Genomic DNA, 24,515 nt, shown 5'->3' with positions numbered 1-24,515 from the left:
CGACAGGTCACTGATTTTATTGCAAACAGAATGCCGCTGGATCTATGTATTAGATACACTGGCACCCCGGGGTTTGAATGAAAACCTCGGACTATCATGTTTCTTATAAATATCACTGCATTTGTATTAATACTGCTGCACCAGTTCGGATTGTGATAGCCAGCCTTATAATATATTTATTCTGCTATATTTTCATTGGCTACATTACAATAGCCATTGGATTATGTACTTTTAGATTATCCTTTGGCTACACATACTCTGCTATGATTGGGTTCGTTGATGTGTTCACTCAATTTAGCTGTAACTCTGTTTATTATGTGTAACAATTTGTAATTATTGTTTCATTCATAAATTTTTAGATCACGTGCCCGAGGAAAACTCCGTGGTTCACTACGTCTGAATAACGTGTGAGGTCATCATCAGACGCCACGTGACTGGACGCCGTGCGCCGCGGACCGGACCGAGGGCTACTTAGGTAAGCTCACTTGCATGTTTTATTTGTTTATGGCACCTTGATAAAGTGGCGACACGGCCACGAAACGTTGGTACATCATTGCCTCGTGTTATTCTTTCCTTTGCGAGTGCCACCGCACCCCCCACGCTACATTTGCTCGCTCCCTCACCGGAGCTTTGCTACGGAGGGCACCGCTGGCTTTCACCCTTTCCCTGGAAGGGACTTGTGCAAAACTTGGAGTGCCGCCCTATCTCCTATATATATATATATATATATATATATATATATATATATATATATATATATATATATAACAGATGTATGGGCGGCACTCACGGATTTCTTGTGAAGCAAAAAACTCTTTCTTAATCCGACATGTTTTTGCCATCCTTGGATCCCTGAGGACGGGCGCAGACCGGAAACATGTCGGATTAATAAAGAGTTTATTGCTTCACAAGAAATTCGTGAGTGCCGCCCATACATCTGTCTATGCTACTAGGGCTGCAAGGCCCAATTGGCAATGCACCGGGTCATTCGACATTTACATTCGTACACACTGTGTACTCTATATATGTGTGTGTGTGTGTGTGTGTGTGAGTGTATGTGAATTATGAGTGTTCTCTGTTAATGTATTCACTTTGATTTCTTATGGACTGTATTCTACAGTTTTATATACTTTGTACAATTAAATCTACCCTATTGTGCCATAATCAATAAACTCTGTGACGCAAACCTTGAACCTATATATTTTATTAACCAAATAAATACTACAATAATTTACTATGCAAGATTAAAAGAAATGATATAGAAAACATCACTTACTGTAATGAGGTTAGAGACGTATCTTTGCTCTTTCCAATTCTTGTCATCTCAATGGCTTGTTTAAGCTCAAGCTTTTTGTGAAGGGAAACTATACTTGATTTTGGTTGATTTTCACGGATAAGAGCTTTTCGTAGAAATCTGTTGTCCACTATTTTAAATCTGAAACATAAGCGGTTTATACATGTTTCTATTGGTAGACACCCAAGTACAAGTGTACATGAACATTCGCTATGATTAATGGCTGGTTATTATGTGCATATAGTCTTGTTCACTTTTTCCTAGTGATGAGCAGTTCGGATTCCATGGAATCCGAACCACTCCGAACACAGCCTGGCTCGATGTCCGCGGCATTGTTTAGAAACCCAAGCACTGCCGAATGTGTTAATCTCTCGTTGGATTCTTGCGAGACACCAAGTCTTTAAAGGTTCAGCGTCCCGAAAATTCAGCGCCATTTCACACACGCTTCCACAAGCTGTGCACAGTTTTGCAGTGCAGGGGTCTGGGCATCTTGTGCAGAGGGGTATTGTGCAGAGGGTTGTTGTGCAGAGGGGTGCATTGCAGTGCAGAGGGGTGCTGTGCAGTGCAGAGGGGTGCTGTGCTTGTGCAGTGCAGAGGGGAGTTGTGCAGTGCAGGGGGTGTTGTGAAGTGCAAAGGAGTTTGTGCTGTGCAGAGGAGTGTTGTGCAGTGCAGAGGGGTTTGTGCAGTGCAGAGGGGTTACTTTGTGCAGTGCAGAGGGGTTTGTGCTGTGTAGAGGGGTTTGTGTAGGGGTTTGCGCTGGGTTATATTGTACTGGTCATGTGTTAGGCAGGCTGTCAGTCAGTGTAGTAGGGTACAGTACACAGGCAGGCTGTCGGTCAGATTTTCATTTTGTATTAATTTTTTCATTGTGGAGTGTGGTGTGCTGCACTGCAATCCAATACACCATATACTACTGGCAGAACAAGTTCCGTGTATGATTGTTCTGCCTCCACATAGTTTTATACAAGCCCCATCCATAAAAAAAATACAATAATTTTTTTTTAGCTTTTTTTGTGTGTGTACTGCACCCCAATAGTACACACCATAAGTTTTGTGTGTGATAGTTCTTCCTCCATGTAGCTTTATACAAGCTGCACATTACAAAAAAATAACAGTATTTTTATGTTTGTGTGTACTGCACCCATACTATACTGTCAGAAGTTCCGTGTGTGATTGTTCTGCCTCCACGAAGTGTTATACACGCTGCGCATAAAATAAATATTAAAACCAAAAATTAATTTTGCTCTTCTTTATTGTGTGTGTGTACTGCACCCCAATACTGATACTGTCAGAAGTTCCATGTGTTAATAACTAGCCAGCGTGCTGCAGACCATGGCCTAAATTGAAGAACATTGTGAGCTGTAAAGTGGTCAAAATTGTCTGGAAAGGACTGGAAATTAATGTTATTGAGGTTAATATTACTCTAGGGAGAAAAAAAACGCAAAAATTGAATTTTTTGAAAAAAATCCAAATCCAAAGCTTTTCACCGCCACTTGACAAAGCCAAATCCCGGTGACAAATCCAAATCTTTGGCATCGGCTCTCATCTCTACTTATTCCTAGGACATTGGTTTAGAAAGTTCACGGAGCGCTAGAGCTTTTGTTAGGTCAAATGTTACTTGTTGAGATTATTGGGAAAAGTTATTAAATTATGTAAACTGTCATCTTTAGGTTCAGTTATGCAGTTGCCTATCTATTTGTTCATGTAATTCATAATTGGCAGCCACTAGCACTACTTATGCTTATTTCATTGACCATAGATCATTGATTTGGGACTGGAACACCAACCTGTAGCATACCCGCAAGTGCCCTGTTCAATGATATGCCACACTGCTCTAGACTGTAAGCACATAGAGGCTAATTCAGACATGTTTTTAATAGGCCAAATTTGTCCCTGTCCCCGATGGTCAGGGTTTGCGCATGCACAAACATGTGGGAGCACAAAAAGCACACCCTGGAGGACAAAAAGCCTTTGGCGTGTTTCACATTCGCCAAATCTTTGCTCCATAGTGGGTGGAATGGAGGTGGACAGGGGCCTGGATCAGTGTAACACCAGCATTTTATGGACATGCCCATAAAAATACTGGTTGTTCCCCTGGACACACAGGTATGTCAATGCCTGCTTGGGGTGGGCAGCTGATGTCACATAATGTCAATGCCCACCCCAAATTTGGCCATCTCTGGCCAAGATAAAAGTCAGTCAGTCAGTCTAGACTGACATTTATCTGCGATTGGGGAAAAAAATAATTTGATTGTGAGCGTATGGCGCTATTATTTCTCTCCCAGCTCCCCCCTCCTTGTGGGTGCAGCGGGGAGCTGGCTGGGGGGTCCTGCGGCGCGGAGGTACCACTACCTGCGTTCAGGAAGAGGCTGGACTCTGAAGGTCCCTGCGGCTCTGAGAGTATGACGTTGCCCGGGTCCCTGCAGTGAAGTGGAAATAATGCGCTACCGCCGTAATTATCTTCTCCCCTGGGGCTGCTGCTGCCAGGTTCAGCTGTTTGTGGCTGCTTTCACCTCTTCTAACTCATAATATGGGGCAGATGTACTAAGCCTTGGCGAGTGATTAAGTGGAGAGAGCTAAAGTACAAGACAGCTTTTACCTGTAATTAAAAGCTGTAATTGTTCACATCTGTGATGGGGTACATCCTGCCTCTCATCAGGTACATGCAGAATAAAAAACTTTCCCCTGTAGCTTTAGCTTTTATTACATGTCTATGTACCTATTTCGAATGGTGAAAGTGCCATTACTCGCATTCATTTTGACTATAGTGTTATGTACTTCAGGTGTGGTAGCTGTCAGTGCACATTAGGGCAGTTGTCACACGAGAACTTGTGAGCTATTTAATTGAGATTTTCAAATGTTAATAATAGTTTGTGCAATGGGCAGTTCTGCATTCGGTAATAAGCTGGTTTGTGCTTGCTCTGCCACTGGCTATATGGAATCATGTGCATAGTTGCAAATATATATATATATATATATATATATATATATATATATATATATATACCATAAGTTCAGGTTTTAACAGGGTGCAAAAAAAATAAATAAAGAGCTTACCACCTCATTGCACCAAGCATTTTTTATTTATATATTTATTTACAGTTTCTTATATAGCGCACACATATTCAGCAGCGCTTTACAGAGTATAGTTGAACATTCACATCCGTCTCTGCCCCAGTGGAGCTTACAATCTATATTCCCTGCCACATGTACACACGCACACAGACATTGTAGGGTTCATTTTTATTGGAAGCCAATTGACCTACCAGTATATATTTGGTTTGTGGGAGGAAACCAGAGTACCCGGAGGAAACCCACACAAGCAGGGGGAGAATATACAAACTCATTATGGACTATCACTGCTTGTCAGTGACTGCTCCTATTACTGTTGTTTGGCTAAGCCAGGCACTCACCAGCTGGGAGGGTCAAATATGTCCCAAATTGTGTCTCAGTGGTATGGTAATTGCTGGGAAATGCAGGTGCCCTTACCTTATCTGGTAACCAGATGATAGATCAATAATGTAGTATAGGTCGACAGTCAATGGTCAAAACAACATGGATTAGGTCAACCGATGGAATAATATATGTGTATATATACAGTATGTATAATGCTGTTTGATCTCTTCTACCCAAAAAATCAATTTTATTATTTCTCTATTTTGTTATTTTTATATATTTACATTGCTGCTAGTTTCATGAATCAAAAATGTATTCTGTTGGAAAAACTTAAAAGAATACTTACTTTTCCCTCATTTGATAATGTCCAAAGTGGCCACATATATCTGCAATTCCTGTCTTCAGGTGATCCATTAACTATTAGAAGAATGTGTACATGTAAGTATAAGTGGTATACAGAAACACATCACTAAAACAGCATGTGGGTCAGTAATGTTGGTCCACAATATTCTGGTGTCAGAGAATGCTTTGTACGTCTTCAGCTTCCAACCAACAGGGCTTAAAGCAGATACTGTTTGCACTCATGAATGCAATATACAGTACAGTATGCTGGTTGGTGCTCAGCTACTGTAATTAAACTGAACATAGGCATCAGGGACCAGGGGTGGTTTGGGATGGAAAGCCAGTACCCACGCCACTGGTCACCCATCTTACTGAACCCACACATCCCCAGCTCACATGTTACTACATCCTCACTTTGCCAACCCTCTAAACTTTTTAGCCGCAGCGATTCCTAGGATGAGCTGAATGGCCTCCCTCAAGTAGAAGTAGCCATCTCCCACTCCACCCAGTGTCCCACCCTGCCATTCCCTGTCTTGGTGCAGGAGATGTGTTGTCTGCATATATTATAAGAAATAGAGTGGCAGTATGTCCATATAGGGCACAGTATATGTATGTGCATGCCAGGTCTGGCAGGGTGCAAAGATAGGGCACAGTATATGTATGGGGTGTACACCTGTGGTGAAAGTAGAAAAAATTTCTTAGTGGTACTGTGTCGCGCGCCAAAAATGGGCGTGATCATGGGCGTGGTCATATGACATGAGGGGGAGTGGCTACATTTCTGTTTGGGCTTGTGCACATATATGCCCCTACAGTGCCAGATATCATTTACCCCCACAGTGCCACACATATATGCCCCCACAGTGCCAAGTATGCCCCCAGTGCCAGATATGCTCCCACAGTGCCACACATATGCCCCCACAGTGCCACACATATGCCCCCACAGTGCCACACATATGCCCCCACAGTGCCACACATATGCCCCCACAGTGCCACACATATGCCACTAGTCCCAGATATGCCCCCACAGTGCTAAGTATGCCCCCACAGTGCCACACATATGCCCTCACAGTGCTAGGTATGCCCACAGTGCCGCACATAAATGCCCCCACAGTGTCACACATATGCCCCTAGTGCCAAATATCATATTCCCCACAGTGCCACACATATGCCCCCACAGTGCTAGATATGCCCACACAGTGCTAAGTATGCCCCCAGTGCCACACATACGCCCCCACAGTGCCATACATATGCCCGCAAAGTGCCACTTATGCCCCAGCAGTGCCAGATATGCCCCTAGTGCCAGATATGCCCCCACAGTGCCACACATATGCCCCCAGTGCCAGATCTGCCACACATGCCCCCAGTGCCAGATATCATATGCCCCACAGTGCCACACATATGCCCCCAGTGCCAGATCTGCCCCCACAGGGCCACACATATGCCCCCAGTGCCAGATCTGCCCCCACAGTGCCACACATGAATGCCCCCACAGTATTCAGCAGCAACTCACCGTCAGGTGTTCTCCCCCTCCTCTAGTTCCCCGCCGCCGCTGCCTGCATCTTCCCTGGGGCCGCTGCCTGCATCTTCCCTGGGGACTGGAGGGGAGCGCATCTTCCGTGTCTCCACTCTCCAGCCCTGCAGTCTCTCTCGCAGGCTGGCTCCTGATTGGCTGCCAGCCCGCAAGCTCTGATTGGAGAGCAGGCGTCTGTGTCACAGTGACACAGGGAGGGGAAGGGAGATACGCGCGATGCGCTCCCCTCCGAACGCTATCAGCTGTGGCGGGGCGGCGGAGGCCACGCTCCCCGCCACTTCCATATGCGCGCATGCGCATTGAGCATTTTTGGGGGCATTTGTTTTGGCGGTACGGGGTACCGGCAGTATATCTTTTACCGGTACGCCGTACCACCCCGTACCGCCATACTTGCACCACTGGGTGTACAGGAGACTGGCATTGTGCACACATAGGGTATAGTATAATCCTGTGCATCCCAGGGCAGTGTGACCATATAGGGCAGGGGTTTAGGGAACTTTTTTACCTTTTACCCCAAAATATATTTATATACGCCAACGTTACCCCTTGATTTGAAAGGAAGCGCTGATGACTTTGAAAAGACTTGCCGGATGCTGATTGGCTGAATTCAGTCAATCAACGTACGGTGAGTCTTTTCAAAATCTGCTTCCCGCCCACCGCCCGGCAGCGCTAGGAGCCGGAGTTAACCCACCAGTCCCCGGACCCCCGCTGCCCATCCCCGGGACCCCGCTGCCCGTCCCTGGGATCCCGCTGCCCGTCCCTGGACCCGCTGCCAGGAGTCCAAGGATCGCACACTAGCGCCCCCCTCCAGTGCATGTGACCCCCCCAGCCCCCCCCCCTAGTTACGGCCCTGCTGATACACATATGCTCCCATGGTGCCAGGTATGCCCCCACAGTGCCAGAAAGCTGCTAGGTACCCACAGTGCCAAAAAGCTGGCATGCCCCCACAGTGCCACAAACTGCTATGCCCCCACAGTGCCACAAACTGCTATGCCCCCACAGTTTCACAAACTGCTATGCCCCCACAGTTTCACAAACTGCTATGACCCCACAGTTTCACAAACTGCTATGACCCCACAGTGCTAATTTCCCAGCAGCAGCACTCACCGTTGTTGCTGCTGCTTCCGGGTGGGAAGAGGACAGTCTGGCATCTCCCTGCAGTCCTATCATGTCGCAGAGGGGAGGAGAGAACAGCACAGTACACCACGCGTCTCCTTCCCCCTCACTTCCCTGTGACTGGGCCGTCTGCCAATCAAAGCTCTCAAGCCGGCTCCTGATTGGCTGCCGGCCCGCGAGCTCTGATTGGCGGATGGCCCAGTCACAAGGATGCACAGTAGGAGAGATGCGCAATGTGTGCTCTCCTCCCCTCAGAGGGAGAAGGGAACCAGCAGGGGGTAATGGAGGGATGGGAGACGGGGACGGACGGTAGGCGCCGTGCAGCTGCAGAGTGGTCGAGCCACCTGGACCTGCATATATAGATTCTATATGCAATGAAATTACATCTCTGGGGGTAATGGACACAAGAGACACAGCCGGGCGGGCATGCACATGGGTTTGTATGCATGTCCGGCTGTGTCTCAGCAGCGCGACCATCCATTACCCCCAGGATTTTCATTTTGAGGTAAAATTTGGGGTAAAATACCCCTGTTCCCTGACCCCTGATACAGGGCATAGTATATTATATGCCCACATAGGGCATATTATATGATAACCTCTGATTGCACATACATACTGCCAAATGTATTGTCCTGTACCACATGTCAGTCTGCACAGACTCCTCCTCCATTGCACCACTGGCCCGTGCATGATCCCTGCAGACACGACCAGATCATACTATCTGGATCTAGATGAGGACCTCAGTGACACCAGACGTGATTTTTTGTTAAATGCAGTTCAATTCATTCTTTCACATAATTATTTCACGTTCAATGGGTCTTTTTATTTACAGGTTCTTGGTACCGCCATGGGCACCAAATTCGCCCCCAGCTTTGCCAACTTATACATGGGCCGCCTCGAGGAAGAACTTATTTGGGGCGGCCCCTTTGGGGCGAATTTGGTGTTCTATGGGCGGTACATAGACGATTTATTTTTTGTTTGGAATGGGGATATCACTTCTGTGCACGATTTCGTTACATTCCTTAACTCCAACACTTTTGGTTTGAAATTCACGAGCACTTCTCACCCCTCCGAAATCACTTTTCTTGATGTCGCTCTCACGGCCAGAGAGGGTACTATACATACCTCAACGTATCGCAAAGAGGTAGACTGTCATAATTATTTGAATTATAGGAGCTGCCACCACCGGCCTTGGGTGGACAATATACCCAAGAGCCAATACCTGAGAATCCGACGTAATTGTTCGGATGGACTCATTTTTGAAAGACAAATAGATGAACTTACGATGGCTTTCAGAGAGGCAGGCTACCCGGAAGATCTGCTAATTAGAGCTAGAAATGAAACACTAAAAGTTGATCGCGATTCTTTATTAATTCAGAATTCTAAACATAAGACTAACGAGGTGTTGTTGGAGAATTCCACACCTGTTTTTGTGTCCAAGTTCAACACACACTCCAAACAACTGAAAAATATTGTTAGTAAGAACTTTAGAATCCTCAAAAGCGATAAAATCTTGTCAGAGTCTTTGGAAGATTGCCCAAGAATAGTCTTCAAAAGAAACAACACCCTTAAGAACTCATTAGCACCAAGCCATTTTTTATCAAACCCCATGGGAACTAATGCACAACTTAGTAGACGTAAGGGATGCTTTAAATGTCTAAGACATAAATGCATTACATGTAAATTTATGAAGGATAGCACATATTTTTCCTCATCTTCTATTGGAGTTAGACACCCTATTGAAAAGTACATTAACTGTGCTACTACTTTTGTGGTCTATCTCATCTCTTGTGTATGTGGTGCCCAATATGTGGGCCGTACAACTCGTTCACTTAACGTTAGATTTTTGGAACACAGAAGAAATATACTTAAAGGTAACCCTACTCATAGCCTATCGCGACATATTAAGTATAAACACAGAGGTAACATCGATGGCCTAACTATTCAGGGCATTGAGACCATCGATGCTACCTCTAGGGGTGGTGACAGGTTTAACCAACTTTGCCGTAAGGAAGCTTACTGGATTTTTGCTCTTAATAGCTTGCATCCAGCGGGCTTAAATGAATGCATAGAGCTCAATAATATCTGATCAGCCTAAGTCTTGTAGCTTTATTATTGAGCTTTATTATTGAGTTTTCTGATATAATGTGAAGCTGCATATACAAACACCCAAACCACTTATCTAATATGTTAATAAGTTGAAAAAACCATTACTGTCATTGTCTCTGTCTTAAATGTCTACTCACTCTGGTTTTCCACACCATCAATGTGGTTTTGTCTGTATTTAATTTTTGGATAATCATATGTTTCTATCTGGATAATACCCCATATTATAACAAAAGTATAAGGTATGGAGATAAAAAGGAAAAAAGGTTATTAATAATATAATAATAAAGAAAAAGAAACTTTATAAAAAAAAAAAAAAATTATAATAATAAAAATAAACTTTGCCAAACTCTGCTAACCAGGGGTTTTGAACTTGTGGATAGCACAGTTAGTGATTCTGTTGCTAAGCGGGAGCACTACTGAGTGAGCCATTCAGCTCTATATTAACATTGTAGCACATTTACCCCTATTAGTCTTCCTTAGAGTTGAATATATACAAAGCAATAACTTCTTTTGCGCGCTCTTCCTTCCTTTTTATCTCCACAATATATTCGGATGCCATTCCTCTTTCTATTTTCTTAGTATTGTTTATATTATATTATGTTTATGCATTTTTTTTAAATTATTATTTTTTTTTTTTCTATTTATTTATTTCGTTTTTTGATAATATATATTGGTTTATATACTTGTATATGTAATGTTTATAATTTGTATGGATGATATGTTATACAGGAGCATTAGGATTAATGTTTTATAAGTTTATTCAAATGTTCTGGGAAATTACACATGACTAAGCAAAAAGTGCTTCTTTCTAAATCCAACCCACCAAGGGTTAACTCACAACCTGCATCAGGACATTTGCTAGAAGCACTAATTAGTGCATAAAGATGATTGGATGTCAGTCTTTTAAATAGCATGGCTCACAAACCTTGTCTTATACCTTCTGAGGAAACCGCTGCTTACCCACATAGCGGAGAAACGCGTCAAGGGATTTTACCAGCTGGCACTCCGTGTAGCCGACTCAGAGCAACCGCTTAACAATCTACCTCAACCTGCCTTAAAAATTTCCAAGCCGTTCCAGAGTGACCTCCCCAGTGTGTTGCTATCTTCAACAAGCAGCCGGCGTCTGACCGGTAATTCAAGCCACCGCAACCTGGGTGAGTGTTTGCACTGTGTCCTGACTTCTGTGATTCCTGGCAGTACAGAAAACTTCCATCTGCGCTGTTTGCTGAAGACGGACGGCTCGCCCCCTGTGAAACATCTCATCAGCGGGTTGTCAACAGGCGGTGACCGCTGACAGGGGTGCTGGAGCTGTCTGTTGAATATACACAGCACAACTGAATATTTCTCTCGGCTGTTCAAATTTCAAAGGATCTGAGGTCGGTTAATCATTGATAAATACTCTGAGTAAGCCACTGACATTTATAATTCCCCAAATCCATTTAGGGATCAATTTAAAGGACAATCAGCTGTCTATTACAGCCCTTGAAATCGAGTGTGTGCGAATATATCGATTCTTTTTACTTTTTTGTATTTTTATGAGCTTATATTGTCTGTACAATTTTATTGTGTGTTATTTTATATTAATAAATTTGTATTGAATTCATCCAACTGTGGCGCTCTCTAGATATATGCGAATTATCGCTTATATCTTGTCTTTCTACATATTGTCCTCTTACAAATATACCTATTTGTACTTGGGAGCAGCCAACCATATTTACATCCATATTTACCTAATTGATTCAATAATCTTTGTGTAATTTTCCAGTTTTTTATTATTTTCTATTTTTTCCCCAAAAGGGGGTGTGGTCACTGATTGCGCCCGATTGGTTTGTTCTTTCTGAACCAGAGCTGTTATCTTTACGACCAGATCTGAGCTGCATATAAGGTGTTGAGGAAGGCATGCAATACAGGTAGCTCCGCCCCCACTACAGTTAGCTCATCCCCTGTACTACTAGTTGATACAGATCTGTGTAAGCCACAGTGCTCTACAACTCACACTATTGCAGCCGCAGGTTGAGAACTGAGAGAAGAGCTGCTGCTGACAGTATCATTAATCGCTGCTCAGGCTGATCGGATAGGGGGTTAATGCTTTGGCCGGGGTGACTTGTATAAAAAGTCTCCCCCCGGCTGTGGCAGTACCCTGCTGGCTGGTTGGGCCTGGTGTTGGTTCACAAAATATGGAGGCATGCTACACGTTTTGTCTACCGTATTTTGGGAACCAGGATTAGCCCTTTTTCATGGTGCTGGTTTTAAAAAATACAGGAACCCTAAATGTTTTGTGCCCTGATTTTTTAAAACCAGGACTGGCACTTTGAGCCTGGGGCTGGTTACGGCCGTGGGGGGGGGGGGGCGGCAATTAGCAATTACCGGCAATTAGCATCCGTATATACATACGCCTATTTTAGCCATATTTAGCTTTGTAAATTTCCCCCTTTGTGTTTTGCTAGTAATGAAATAGAGATGTATTTCTTCTGTATTATGTGTAAGATCTAAATAGCTTAGAGCTTTCTCATAAATATTTTATTTCTATGTAATTATAGCCAGACAAACCTGGAACATAAAAATGTAATAACTATGCACAATTTAATATGCTTACCCTTGTATGAATCTCTTGATTCACAGTCTGTTCTCTAGTTGTCCTCTTTACATTCAGAAATCTAACCAAAGGTCCAAAAGTTAGTCCCTACATTAAAATGAAAACACATTACAAATTTGTACATTGCATTGCACATTTTTTTTCACTGGTTTCACTTAAAAAACGCAAAAAAACAAAACAAAAGGACATATTGTATTGGATAATTGTATTTGTTATTTATTTGGGACTGGCACGCCCCTTTGTCAAGGTGAAGGTGAATTCACCGTAATCTTGACAGAGGGGCGTGCCAGACCACAAAACTTTGGTTTTTCATTTTAATACTTAGAATTACACCAAGTTTGAGAAATGTCCTCAGAGTGCTACTGTCTATTCTGCTCTATAGCTCTCCATTTATTAGGGAGGGCACCAGGATCGCTGACCATCGGAGAAGAGTTCCGGCCAGGCCGCCAACAACCGATATATATATTATTATTAGTTATTTATTTATTTTTTATGCGCCTCATGGGTGTGTTTGAACCCATTTTGTATCCAACAAAGAATTCATTTCTCAACATAAAATGAAACATTTTATATTTGTGTGGGGCACACAACATATTTGGCACCTCTCCCAAAAGTTGGAGGAAACTCGCAAATTGCTGGGTAATCCCCATCACCACGGAAAGAGTGGTTGGAACACCCACATCCTACCCACGTCCTAATGAATTGAGCAAAATGGGGAGATGAATTCTGTAATTTGCAGCATTTTGACATGATGGGGCGGGGCCTAATGATGAGAAAGCCTAGGTCCGCCCCCGAAGCTGCATCTTCTATATGGGCTACTCCTGGGGTAAGTATGGCACAAAAGAGAAATATAGAGTCTGTGTTTGAAAAATGGCAGGAACTGATTGGTTAGAAGTTTATTTTTCATCATTGTATCACTCTCCAAGCCTTAGTACAGTACATCTGCCCTATAATTTAAAAAGCTGTATGTGTTACAATATAAATAATTGCATCACTATGTTTCTCAATAACAGTGCTATTTTTCTGTAGTACTTGGGTCCGCAGTACCAGCAACTTTGTTTTTGTTTAATTATACACTATTTCCATAAACAGAAACAATGTACTGTAGTGAAATCATTTGAGAAACTAAAAAGGAGGAAGCTGCTTTAATTCTTGTTTAAACTTGTAACTTTAGATGAGTGCCAGCAACTTTCATCAAATAAATGAAACTGGTTAGGAATAGGTGGATTCATCCACTAATAAGTACACCACAATACACTTGTCGTGCACAAAGCCAGGTGCATGCCGGCCATGTTTCGACTGCTGTAAAGTTTTACAGCCTCCGTGGCCCTCCTCGGGAGCTAAGGTTTGCGCACATGCACAGAGGTGTGGAAATCACAGAAGAGTGATATACGCACTTCTGAATGCACCTCTCAATCAGACCCAAAGTGGGTTAGAGTTAAATGAGTCACATGTTTTTTTTGAAACACCGTCTTACCATAACAAAGACTGTGAAGTATATAACTACAATTGTTGAAGTGATAAACATTTTCTTCCTTGGAAATAACAGAATTGGTAATAAAAATACAAGAGAAAAGCTACTGGCGCCCCGTAAACCACTGTAGAAAATGATAAATTGGTCTTTGAAAGAGAACGGGTATGTCCGGAAACGGTTTATGATGGGAAACAGAATAAAAACGCCTAGAAAACAAAAAGAAAAACACTACATCAAATTTTGAAAACAAGTTGGATAAAGGAAGATAATGCAGAAATAATATGTATGGTTTATAAGTACTGTATCTATAATTCACTCATATTTTGCGCATCTCTCACAGAGATGTTGGCACTCAAAGGGTTAATATTGGAGAGATGTACTAAGCCCTGGAGAGCAATAAGGTGGAGAGAGAGATAAGCTAAACCATTATTCATTCATCCTAATGGTCATGCCAGCCTGTTACATGGCATTTGGCAGAGGAGTTGCGGGTACTGTATCACTCTTCAGGGCTTAGCATGTCTCCCGCTATATCATTTTTAAGATTCATTGAAAATTAAGTTCACTTATCTATAATTGTATTCTATATTTTGTATGTGTGCTGTAATACTGTGGGGCTGATTTATCAATTAGTTTTGTAAAGGGTGCTCAGCCAATCAGCTCCAGTAGGTATAGTCCCAAGAAATATCAAACTAAAAGTGACAGGTACCATGCCCCTTTCCCGCCCATAACCACTCCCACATCCACGCCCCTATTGATATGAACTGGAGATGCTTTGATATCATTTCATATTAAAAAGATGGTTGTTTTGAATCGAGTGTCAGGCAATGCCGCACATCAATACAAGAAGCTGAAAGAGTCCTATTACCACGTATTTAAACCAGGTATTTATAGCAGTTTTGATAAATATTATGAAGCGGTTAAAAATAAATTTAAAAGAAATGACGTAAGAAAATGGTTACAAGAGCAAGACACATACACATTGCACAAGCCGGCGAGAAAAAACTATAAAAGGAATATGATTTGCGTATCGGGGATAAATCATCAGTGGCAATGCGATTTGGTTTCGCTTATAGACCTGTATACGACTGTATTAAATAAATATTAACTATCGTCAATATATTCAGTAGGAGGGCCTGGGCTGAAAGTCTGCCCGCTAAGAATGCTACAACCGTCACTAAGGCTTTTGAAAAAATATTCCAACAGGGGGACGTGCCGAAGAAGCTGCAAACCGATAACCGTAAAGAGTTTCTAAACAAAGTCCTAAAAAAGATGTTAGAAAAATTTGGAATACATTTCACAACCAATAATGATGTGAAAGCCACTGTTATAAAGCACTTCAATAGGACTTTAAAAACACGAATGTGGCATTATTTCACGGCAAAGAATACCTACAGATATATAGATGTTTTACAAGACTTCATAACCAGTTATAATAGCACTTATCTTAGAACGATTAAGTGCGCTCCAAGTTCTGTAAATGACTCTAATGCGTTGAGTCTTCAAGGCAATTACTTTAGAAGTAAGAAAACACCCGTTTGTTTAACAATCAGTGACCATGTCCGTTTTTCCAAATATAAGGAAATATTTCAGAAAGGTTACCAACAGAAATATTTGTAATATGTGGCATAAACACTAAAGGGTTTAAGCCCCTTTACAAGCTGGAGGACCTCTACGGTGAGACTATAACCGGTAGTTTTTACCCAGAGGAGTTACAAAGTATACCAAAAAACTATAATAGGGTTTACAAAGTGGAAAAGATTTTTAAAAAATAAGACGGTTAGAGGCCAGAAATACGCATTACTTAAGTGGCACGGATAATAAAATTAATGAAAACATCATTCATTTTATTACTTCAAGGGGATATTACACAAACTGAATATCCCCTTGCAGTAATAAAAGGAATGATGTTTTCAATATTGCCCCTACTGTGAATCAAAGGTGTGCTATATTTAAAGGGACATACCCTTCACAAAATATTTAAATAAATTCCGGAATTGACAAAATAAATTGGGAGCTCCCCATACACATTCAATTACTTGAAATTTTACTATTCAAATGGTATATAAATACCCAAAGGAAACCAACTAATTGATAGGAATACAGTGGATATTATTGGACTCTTGAATGAATAGACTTTTTATTCAATTAACAAATTGCTTTATGAATTGGTCTATTGAACATTGATATTTATTTGTATGTCTTTAAATAGGTATCCATAAATGTTTTAATTGAATACATTTTTAATTAGATCAACACAGTGCGCTCTCTGCAAATTTATTTTCCTGTTCCTAAGTGGTCTGGAGTTGGCAAAACCTCACGTGAAGAACGCTGCGCGCAATATTGGGAAAGACGTCATAGGCCAATACACAACGGCCGTAGTGAATAGATTATATGAAGCGAATCAAGCGAAGCAAGATGGATCCGGGTTAGTTTATACACAGAAAGGTTTGGTTAAAAGAAAACGGAAGCGCTCAACACTACTTCCGCCTTGGTGCATGCCCCTTTTAAATGAAAACCGGAGCAAGCGCAACTTAGATAAAATAAGGAAGCCGAAGAGAAGGGTTGGCGATATTTTTTAAGAATGTCTTTCATACACAACGAATCCATGGAATGCACAAAATCTGAGCTTGACCTTTTTGATGTGCCCATAACTCAAACCAGTGTAGAGAAAAGTCTATATGTGGAAGTTCAACCTTTAGCGGCGTTATCCGAGACCACTCTGCTAGATTTCTACATAGCGGCCAGTGGCAAACACTACCTACGATCTGAACAACACGTTGCTGTATGTGACCTGCAAGATCGTACAGGCCGATATCATGGCAATACCGCAAGTGGCACGGGTCACCCTTATTAATTATCCCATAGCGACTTTATTCAGCCAAGTAGATGTTTCTTTGGGCGATAGGCTCATATCACAATCCAATAATCTTTACACCTTTACGTACATCGAGACCATTTTGAATTACAGCTCATGTTTTTAAAGTCCTATTGAAGCGCTCTATAACAGCGGCTTTCACATCATTATTGGTTGTGAAATGTTGTATTACAAATTTTTCTAACATCTTTTTTAGGACTTTCTTGAGAAACTCTTTACCATTATCGGTTTGCAGCTTCTTCTGAACGTCCCCCTGTTGGAATATTTGGTACTTGTGTAGTTTCACGGCCATGACACACGGTCTGAGTCTTTTCTCGCCGGCTTGTGCAATATACATGTGTCTTGCTCTTGTAACCATTTTCTTAGGTTGTTTCTTTTAAATAAATTTGTAACAGCTTCATAATATTTATCAATACCGCTATAACTACCTGGTTTTAATACGTCATAATAGGACTCTTTCAGCCTCTTGTTTTGATGTGCAGCATTGCCTGACAGTCGATTCAAAACAACCATCTTTTTAATATGAAACAATATCAAAGCATCTCCAGTTCATATCAATAGGGGCGTAGATGTGGGTGTGAAAGTGGGCATGGTTATGGGCAGGAAAAGGGGCGTGGTACCTGTCAGTTTGATATTTCCTGGGACTATACCTACTAGCTGCTGTCATGTGTTCGAAAAATGACAGTCGGGCACAGTTTATCATATGCAATGGGTTTTTAAACTCGTTGCATTTGATAAAACATTGATAAATCAGCTCCTCTGTTTTGATTTCATGCATTTACTAAAGCAATTGCTCACTATAATGCAGTTTTAGTGACTGATTGTTTGCTATAAGATACTAGCAGCTTCTAAATAATAAAATGACTTGAAACTTCTTACTCAGTGCTCGCCAAATCAGACAAAAGAGTAGACTGAAACTGACAAAAGCCCAATTCCACTCATGGTTTTTTCCTACTGTTGTGACGCCCATGAAGATAAATATAAGGGTCTCGCTCACGCTGCTCAGCATCTTCATAAAGTATTTAATTGTCGTGCTTGAATTCTTCGATATGTTTTCTTCAATATATTTTTTCATGGTCATTGCACAGGCTGTCATGCTGTTGGACATAAAAAGTGAATGACTCTTATGGTATCTATGGCACAAGGAACTTACAGTATATCGAAACAATAGCATATTTATATATTCACAGTATAAATCTTGGGAAATGTACTTCCCTAAGAAGTGAATTAAGTGAATTAATTGAATCATACATTTGCAGGGCCGGCGCCACCACTAGGCAAATCTAGGCATTTGCCTAGGGCGCCGGCCACTGGAGGGTGGTATTTCTCCCCCCCTTGCCACCCGGGTACCTGCCCTGCGGCATATGTGCGTAAAAGCTGGCGGCGGCGGCAGCGGGGGGTCCCTGCAGTCAATAAGAAATAACGAGCGCTATCCGCCGGGCTATGCGGAAGCGCTTCTGTTTTGGAAACACTGGCCGCACGCTGATTGGCTGAGATTCAGCCAATCAGCGTGCGCCGTGCGGCCAGTGTTTCCAAAACAGAAGCGCTTCCGCATTGCCCGGTGGATAGCGCTCGTTATTTCTTATTGACTGCAGGGACCCCCCGCTGCCGCCGCCAGCTTTACAGCGCCGCAGTACAGGTACCCGGGCGGCAGACACCGGGGCGCCCCCACCCCGACTTGCCTGGGGCGCTCTGGTGCCTTGCACCGGCCCTGTACATTTGTGAAATATTACGAAGGGAAAATTAATCAAGCAAAATCAGAACCTACAGTATAAAACATGGAACCATGGCCCTTATTCTGGTCGGTGCGGATATATCCGCGTGCGTTCGGCCCGCCGATGTTTTGTGTCTGCGCATGTGCAGAGGCGTCTCTGCGCATGTGCGAGCGGGGCGTACGGTCAAATCCCGCATGATATGTGAACACTCCGAACAGGGGGTGGAGAGGGGCGTAAAGGGCTATTTGGCCTCATTACCATATGCATACGCCCCGCGTTTCATGGGCGTTCCCATGCAAACGCTGGGCGTATGTATGGTAATGCGGCCATGACGCACGTGTAGGGGGCGGACATATGACATCGCCGGATGTCAGCTGCCCGCCCAGATCCCTGCTTTTGCACGGAGAAATGTCCGTGTGGTCTGAGGTTGCGGGAGCTGGTGGAGCACTCGGTCCTGCATTCGATGGTCTGCGACCATCGAATGATGGGGGAGGTTCCCTTAGATGGAGGAGGCGTATTCCGTGTAAAATACACGTGCGGTCCGTTCGGCCAGCTTCTTACCGCGTACGGACGGAGTTGGCGATCCGTATGGAAGGCAGGGTTTCGCACGCACGGTCCTGGCCGCATAATCGGATCCGGCCGCACCGACCAGAATAAGGCCCCATGTGTTTTGGCCACAAAACAGTTGACAATAAGTACTGTAGCTGTAAATTAATTTGATGTACATGACATTTACATGCTGTAAATATAAGGTGTGCCCAAATAACAAGGAGACTTTTTCTGCAGCGGTGTTGTATCTAATCATGGTGGGGTAATGTGCTTACTGATACATGTTGTGGCGTTTTCCACAGTTGCGCATGTGTAGTGAATGGCTTTGCCTCCAGATCTGGATTCCTCCAGATCAGCACAAAGAGCTGTTATCCAATTTATTTGCACAGAAGGCAAGCATGCTTTAAAAATGCTGGTGGACAAAAAAAAACTGGCGTTCCCCCATATTTCGGAACCAGCACCGTCTCCAACAGCCAGTGGTGTCATGCCACAGCCAGGGGACACATTTTACACAAGGTCCCCCAGACGAAATATGAACACCCTGGCCGATCAGCCTGAGGCTGTCCTTGGCATCCCCGGGCTGATTTTCTTGTTGGAAAAAATTGAATAAACATTTAACATTGGGTTGTGCTGTGGAACAACAAGTCCCAGCAAGCCTCCACTGCATGTGCAGGGATTTGAGGAACTGCAATTCCCAGCTTGCAATGCATTAAAGGGCTGGAGTTTGTAGTCCCACAGCAGTGTATCGATAATCACTCACTGCCATACAATTTACAGATGTAACTGATTCTCATTGAGTGCCCATATTAGTAGCTATAGGAATAAACAATAAAAAATGTGACTTGTGAAAAATTATATCCAAATAATATTAATAATAATACTAAGTTCTGCTTCAATACAAATAGTTATCATACTTTAGGAAGACTTCACTTTATCATTTGGAAATAAATGTAGTCATGCAAGTACCACTCTTGGTTTCTATAATAAACATCAATTATAGAAATGCTTATTTTGGTTTAAAAAAAAAAAATATGGATCAATTTAGGAATGACAACCGCATAAATTAGCAAGAGAGCTAATGATATGGACAACTGTGGTTGCTGACAGAAACAATAATGGACAGTGAGAGCACTTAACACATAAATGAGGAGATGTACAAAAACTTGGAAAACGATACATTGGAGAGACATCAAGTAACAACCAATCAGAGCCTAAGGCAGGGGTGGCCAAACCGGTCTTCGAGATCTACCAACGGTTCATGTTTTCCAGGTTACCTAGCTGGTTCACAGCTGCAGTCATTACTAACTGTCACATTTTCAAACCAGCTGCATTCATTCCTACTATAGATCCACAGGTTGCCTGGAAAACATGCACCGTTGGTAGATCTTGAGGACAGGTTTGGCCACCCCTGGCCTAAGGTATTGATCCTATTAGGTGCGGATGATTCGAACTTGCGAATCATCACTGCACCGGGGCGCACTTTTACTGGGGAATGAATTCGCTTAAAAGTGCTCGCACCTCCATAGGGTTGCGAGCAATTTTAAGCAAAGTTGGCCCAGCAAAAGGTGCGTGATCGGCTTAATTCGGGTGCAGTTGCCAGCGTTTAAATGGTACCCGAATGGCTCCTCGCACTAAGATGGGAGTTCTATTTTAGATAGGATGTTGGCAACCAATCAAATACTATATATTATCTTCTAGAAGGTGCTAAACAAATAAAAAGTAGATTCTGATTGGTTGCCCTTAGCAACATCCCATATGAAATAGAATTCCTATCTTTTCCCTCTATATATCATGTTATATGCTGTGTTTCTAAAATCACAGGAGATTGAATAGTATACTGTATTTTCTCTCTCCACTTTACCAAAATGGTATAAAAAAAGAAATACTTTTGGAAATAGTTGTAGAGGTACTTGGTTTCAGAAATTAGGATATACAGTATACAGTATATTACCCCTTTCATATCGCACCTTTGACCTTGGGTTACCTCTAAATCAATTACTTTCTTGCCTTTGGTTATGAAACACAGATTATCTGTATATATTTTATAGGATACACCTGATCCAGAAGGCAGCTTTGTGTCATTGTCTTTGGAAATACAGTAAAACGAATCAACTTGGTGTTATGATACAGTACAAAACATTACTAAAATCACAGAAGAAAGGCATCATGAAAAAGAAGCCTTCATATTTGAAAAAAAATGAAAATATTTAGAAGTCAAGGCATTAAATAAAACAATGCAATGAAGACATTGTATAATACTCACGCCAAGATTCCAGAGAGGTAGAATGCTTCTGCAGACAGGTAGGACATGTAACTGAACATGAAAACAAGAAGAGGCTCAATAGAAGTTATGTTCTTGGTGAACCTAGTGATGAAAGCAGATACAAAACCAAAAATGATCCCAAAAAACACTCCACCAATGCCAACCATAAAAAAACGCCCTACACCAGCCAGAATGTCCACTGATTCAATGTCTTCATATGTGTGCATTTGTGTCAATGAGATAAAAATGTTATATAATACCTGTAAGAGAAGGACAGGGATACAGATTGTTACAGAATGGCAACACAATCACATCAATACCGTATAAAGGCATATTTGCTTTACAGCCACTGTCTGATTGGGATGCAGTCAATTTCACGGCGGTTGGAATCCCGGCGTTCAGAATCCCGATGCTGGAATACCGACCACCGAAATCCCGAAACTTTCTCCCTCCGTGGGTGTCCACGACACCCATAGAGGTAGAATAAATTAGCGTGCCAAGCGCAGCAAGGCACCAAGCCCACTGCATGGCGAGCGCTGGGAGCCCTCTCCACACACCCCCCCCCCCCCCCTCTCCTTGTCGGGATTTCGGCGGTCGGGATTCCAGTGTTACTCAATATCATACTTTAGGCAGTTTCCATCCCACATTGTATTCTATTAAATAGTGAAAGTAGTTAAGATTTTACCTTGGTCTTGGTCAATATACCAGGGGCAAACACAGGACTTTTGAGGACTGAGGAGGTTGCAGAATGTTGGATTTTGGTCCAATTGGCACAAACCCATTAAGGATGCATAACTACTGTAGCGTGTTATAATCTATAGTCTGCCCCAAACAAAGTGCAGTTTATGTAATACAGTATTTTGGATGTATGCAGGCTCAATGATCCCGGTAAGCCACGGTGCAACGATCGATCACTCAGATACACAGACACACACTGCATACGTGGAAAAAATACTGCACTGGCATCTGCAGAAGCTCTATTCAATATTTTTTTACTGCATGTAGTGCCTGCTCACCAGGCTGTGGGGAAGGGGATTTCCAGGCAACTGGAAGCCCCCTTCCCCCGCATTTGCCTCTGCTAGACTGTTGCCAGCTAATACAGTATGAACACCTTACTTTCTAGGCCAAATGCAAACTTAATAATCATAATCTTAAAAAGGGCAGTATCTAATACTGCACACCCATAATAATGTCAGGCTGATCTGATTACTGTATGTTTCACAGTGATAATCAGCAGTGAATTGTTGACCAATAAGTGAAGCATACTGATATCCCAGCTACTAACTGAGATATAAGCAGGATGGGTAGATTATAGATTATGCAGAGAGGAACTGTGAGTCATGGACAGTGCAAACAGATATAGGGGAAAGTGGCAATCCATGAAAAGAATGAAGTAGACATTTACCCATAGCAACCATTTACTTCTGTGCTATACATATTTATCAAGTACTGTAATATTTGTGTACCCTTCTTGAATAGCTGGGAGACTTAAAAATATCAGGTGCCCTTCCCAGTCCACCATAAGGGTAAACAAGTCCCCTACAACTGCTGCTTCCTCAGCGGGGGAGTCTGAGGAATCCAGATGATGCGATTCATGCTGAACCGCCTCAATGTGGTTCTGCCCCCACTGTACAATGCCTGTAATATTAGCATTGTGCAGCAGGGGCCATGGCACCAATGATGCAATTGTGAGTGAAATGTCCCAATAACTGTTTTCTAAAGTAAGCTCTGACCATCCCACCCCCTTTCCACATTAAACCTGCGGCCCCTGCTTTTCACAGAGCTGGCTGCCATCTACCGGACAGGGCAGTCAGAATGTCAGCATCCCTGAATACTGTACTACTATTAAATAATATGTAGAATCTGATAGGGGTTATGGGTAACCTCCAATCTTTTGAAGGTTTGACACATCTCCCCCTTAGCACCAATATGAGAATTGTCTGACAGGTCAGGGTCCAGAGCTAGCAGACTACAGCAAAATGAGAATTCATAGACAGGTCAATACCAAGAGACATATAAAAGGTAAACAAGATAAATACACAAAAAAGGAAATCTGACAAGAATGAGGAATCCGCAACACAAGGACATAGTTATACAAATTATTATTGTAGATCTACAGTAAGTTCCTTAGCTTGGACAGGACTAAAATGAAGGTTGGTATATTAACGTCATATACTACTGTAGTTAATGAGTAATGATTTAATACTTTAATTAGGAGTTTCTTTGGTCAGAAAGTACAAATGTAAAGTTATAGTAAATTACTTTTAATCTCTCTGTAACAAGCTGTCCACATGCTTAAAGAAAAATTGAAGCAAATCTGGTATTGTATGAGAGAAATGATAATAGTGCATTTGTCCAAATGGTTGCTCAACCAAGAAATGGACCATATGGGTGCTCAGCAAGGAAACGGTCCAAATGGTTGCTCAACCAAGAAATGGACCATCTGGGTGCTCAGCCAAGAACAGACCATATGGGTGCTCAACCAAGAAACGGACCAAATGGTTGCTCAACCAAGAAACTCACCAAATGGTTGCTCAACCAAGAAACGGACAAAATAGTTGCTCAACCAAGAAACAGACCAAATGGTGGCTCAATCAAGAAATAGTCCAAATGGTTGCTCTTCCAAGAAATTGACCAAATGGATGCTTACCAAGAAACTTTCCAAATGGTTGTTTAGACAAATTGGATAAATTAAATGCACAATATTTAACCAACTTGCCTGAACAACCGTTGCCATCTGCTTTCCAGTGTTTGTAAGTATTTACTTTCATATATTTCCAGATTTTTGTTTATCCCAACCAACTAGTTGGCTTGTTGGAAAATTAATCTTTGCTATGTGTCCAGCTTAGACAATGATATCAAATGTATTGATTGGCCACTGTCGGTTTTTTGTGCATGCTAATTATAAATATCATCAGAAATTTAGTATTTGTACATTAAATGGAAGGGTTTCTGAGAACCCCCACTGATACCTACATCACATCACAGTGTGTACAGAATATGTGCTCATACTGCCATGCTATCTGAGTTTGACAAATCTTTTCTTTTGTTTCCAAGAGACTGTAAAGCTATTTTTCTGCAGATTTGTCCTGAAGGCAAATATATTTTACCAGAATCAATATATTCATTCCTGTATTTGCACAAAGTGCACAAATTAAACAGAATGTACTATGCAAAACAACACACTTACTGTAGATGATGCATCCAACCGGAAAAGCACATTGCTAATTCAAATATTAATTTGCTACTAATCAA

The 24,515-nt window shown here is 42.3% G+C and overlaps 1 protein-coding gene across 1 annotated transcript in view; it reads right to left on the bottom strand.

Annotated features, from left to right (window-relative positions):
* The window catches only part of SLC9A4 (solute carrier family 9 member A4), a 61,827-nt gene that overhangs the window by 14,202 nt on the left and 23,110 nt on the right, over positions 1–24,515 (bottom strand). The window contains exons 3-8 of the mRNA XM_083170793.1: positions 21,261–21,520; positions 17,613–17,830; positions 13,862–14,064; positions 12,385–12,471; positions 5,037–5,107; positions 1,277–1,435 (exon numbers count right to left, since the gene is read on the bottom strand). Of these exons, the coding sequence (XP_083026919.1) occupies positions 1,277–1,435; positions 5,037–5,107; positions 12,385–12,471; positions 13,862–14,064; positions 17,613–17,830; positions 21,261–21,520 (998 nt within the window). The remainder of the gene's footprint in view (positions 1–1,276; positions 1,436–5,036; positions 5,108–12,384; positions 12,472–13,861; positions 14,065–17,612; positions 17,831–21,260; positions 21,521–24,515) is intronic.

Source organism: Crinia signifera, chromosome 2 (assembly GCF_055691185.1).
Source record: "Crinia signifera chromosome 2, ASM5569118v1, whole genome shotgun sequence".
Lineage (NCBI taxonomy): Eukaryota > Metazoa > Chordata > Amphibia > Anura > Myobatrachidae > Crinia > Crinia signifera.
This window is presented reverse-complemented; position numbering and strand designations above follow the sequence as displayed.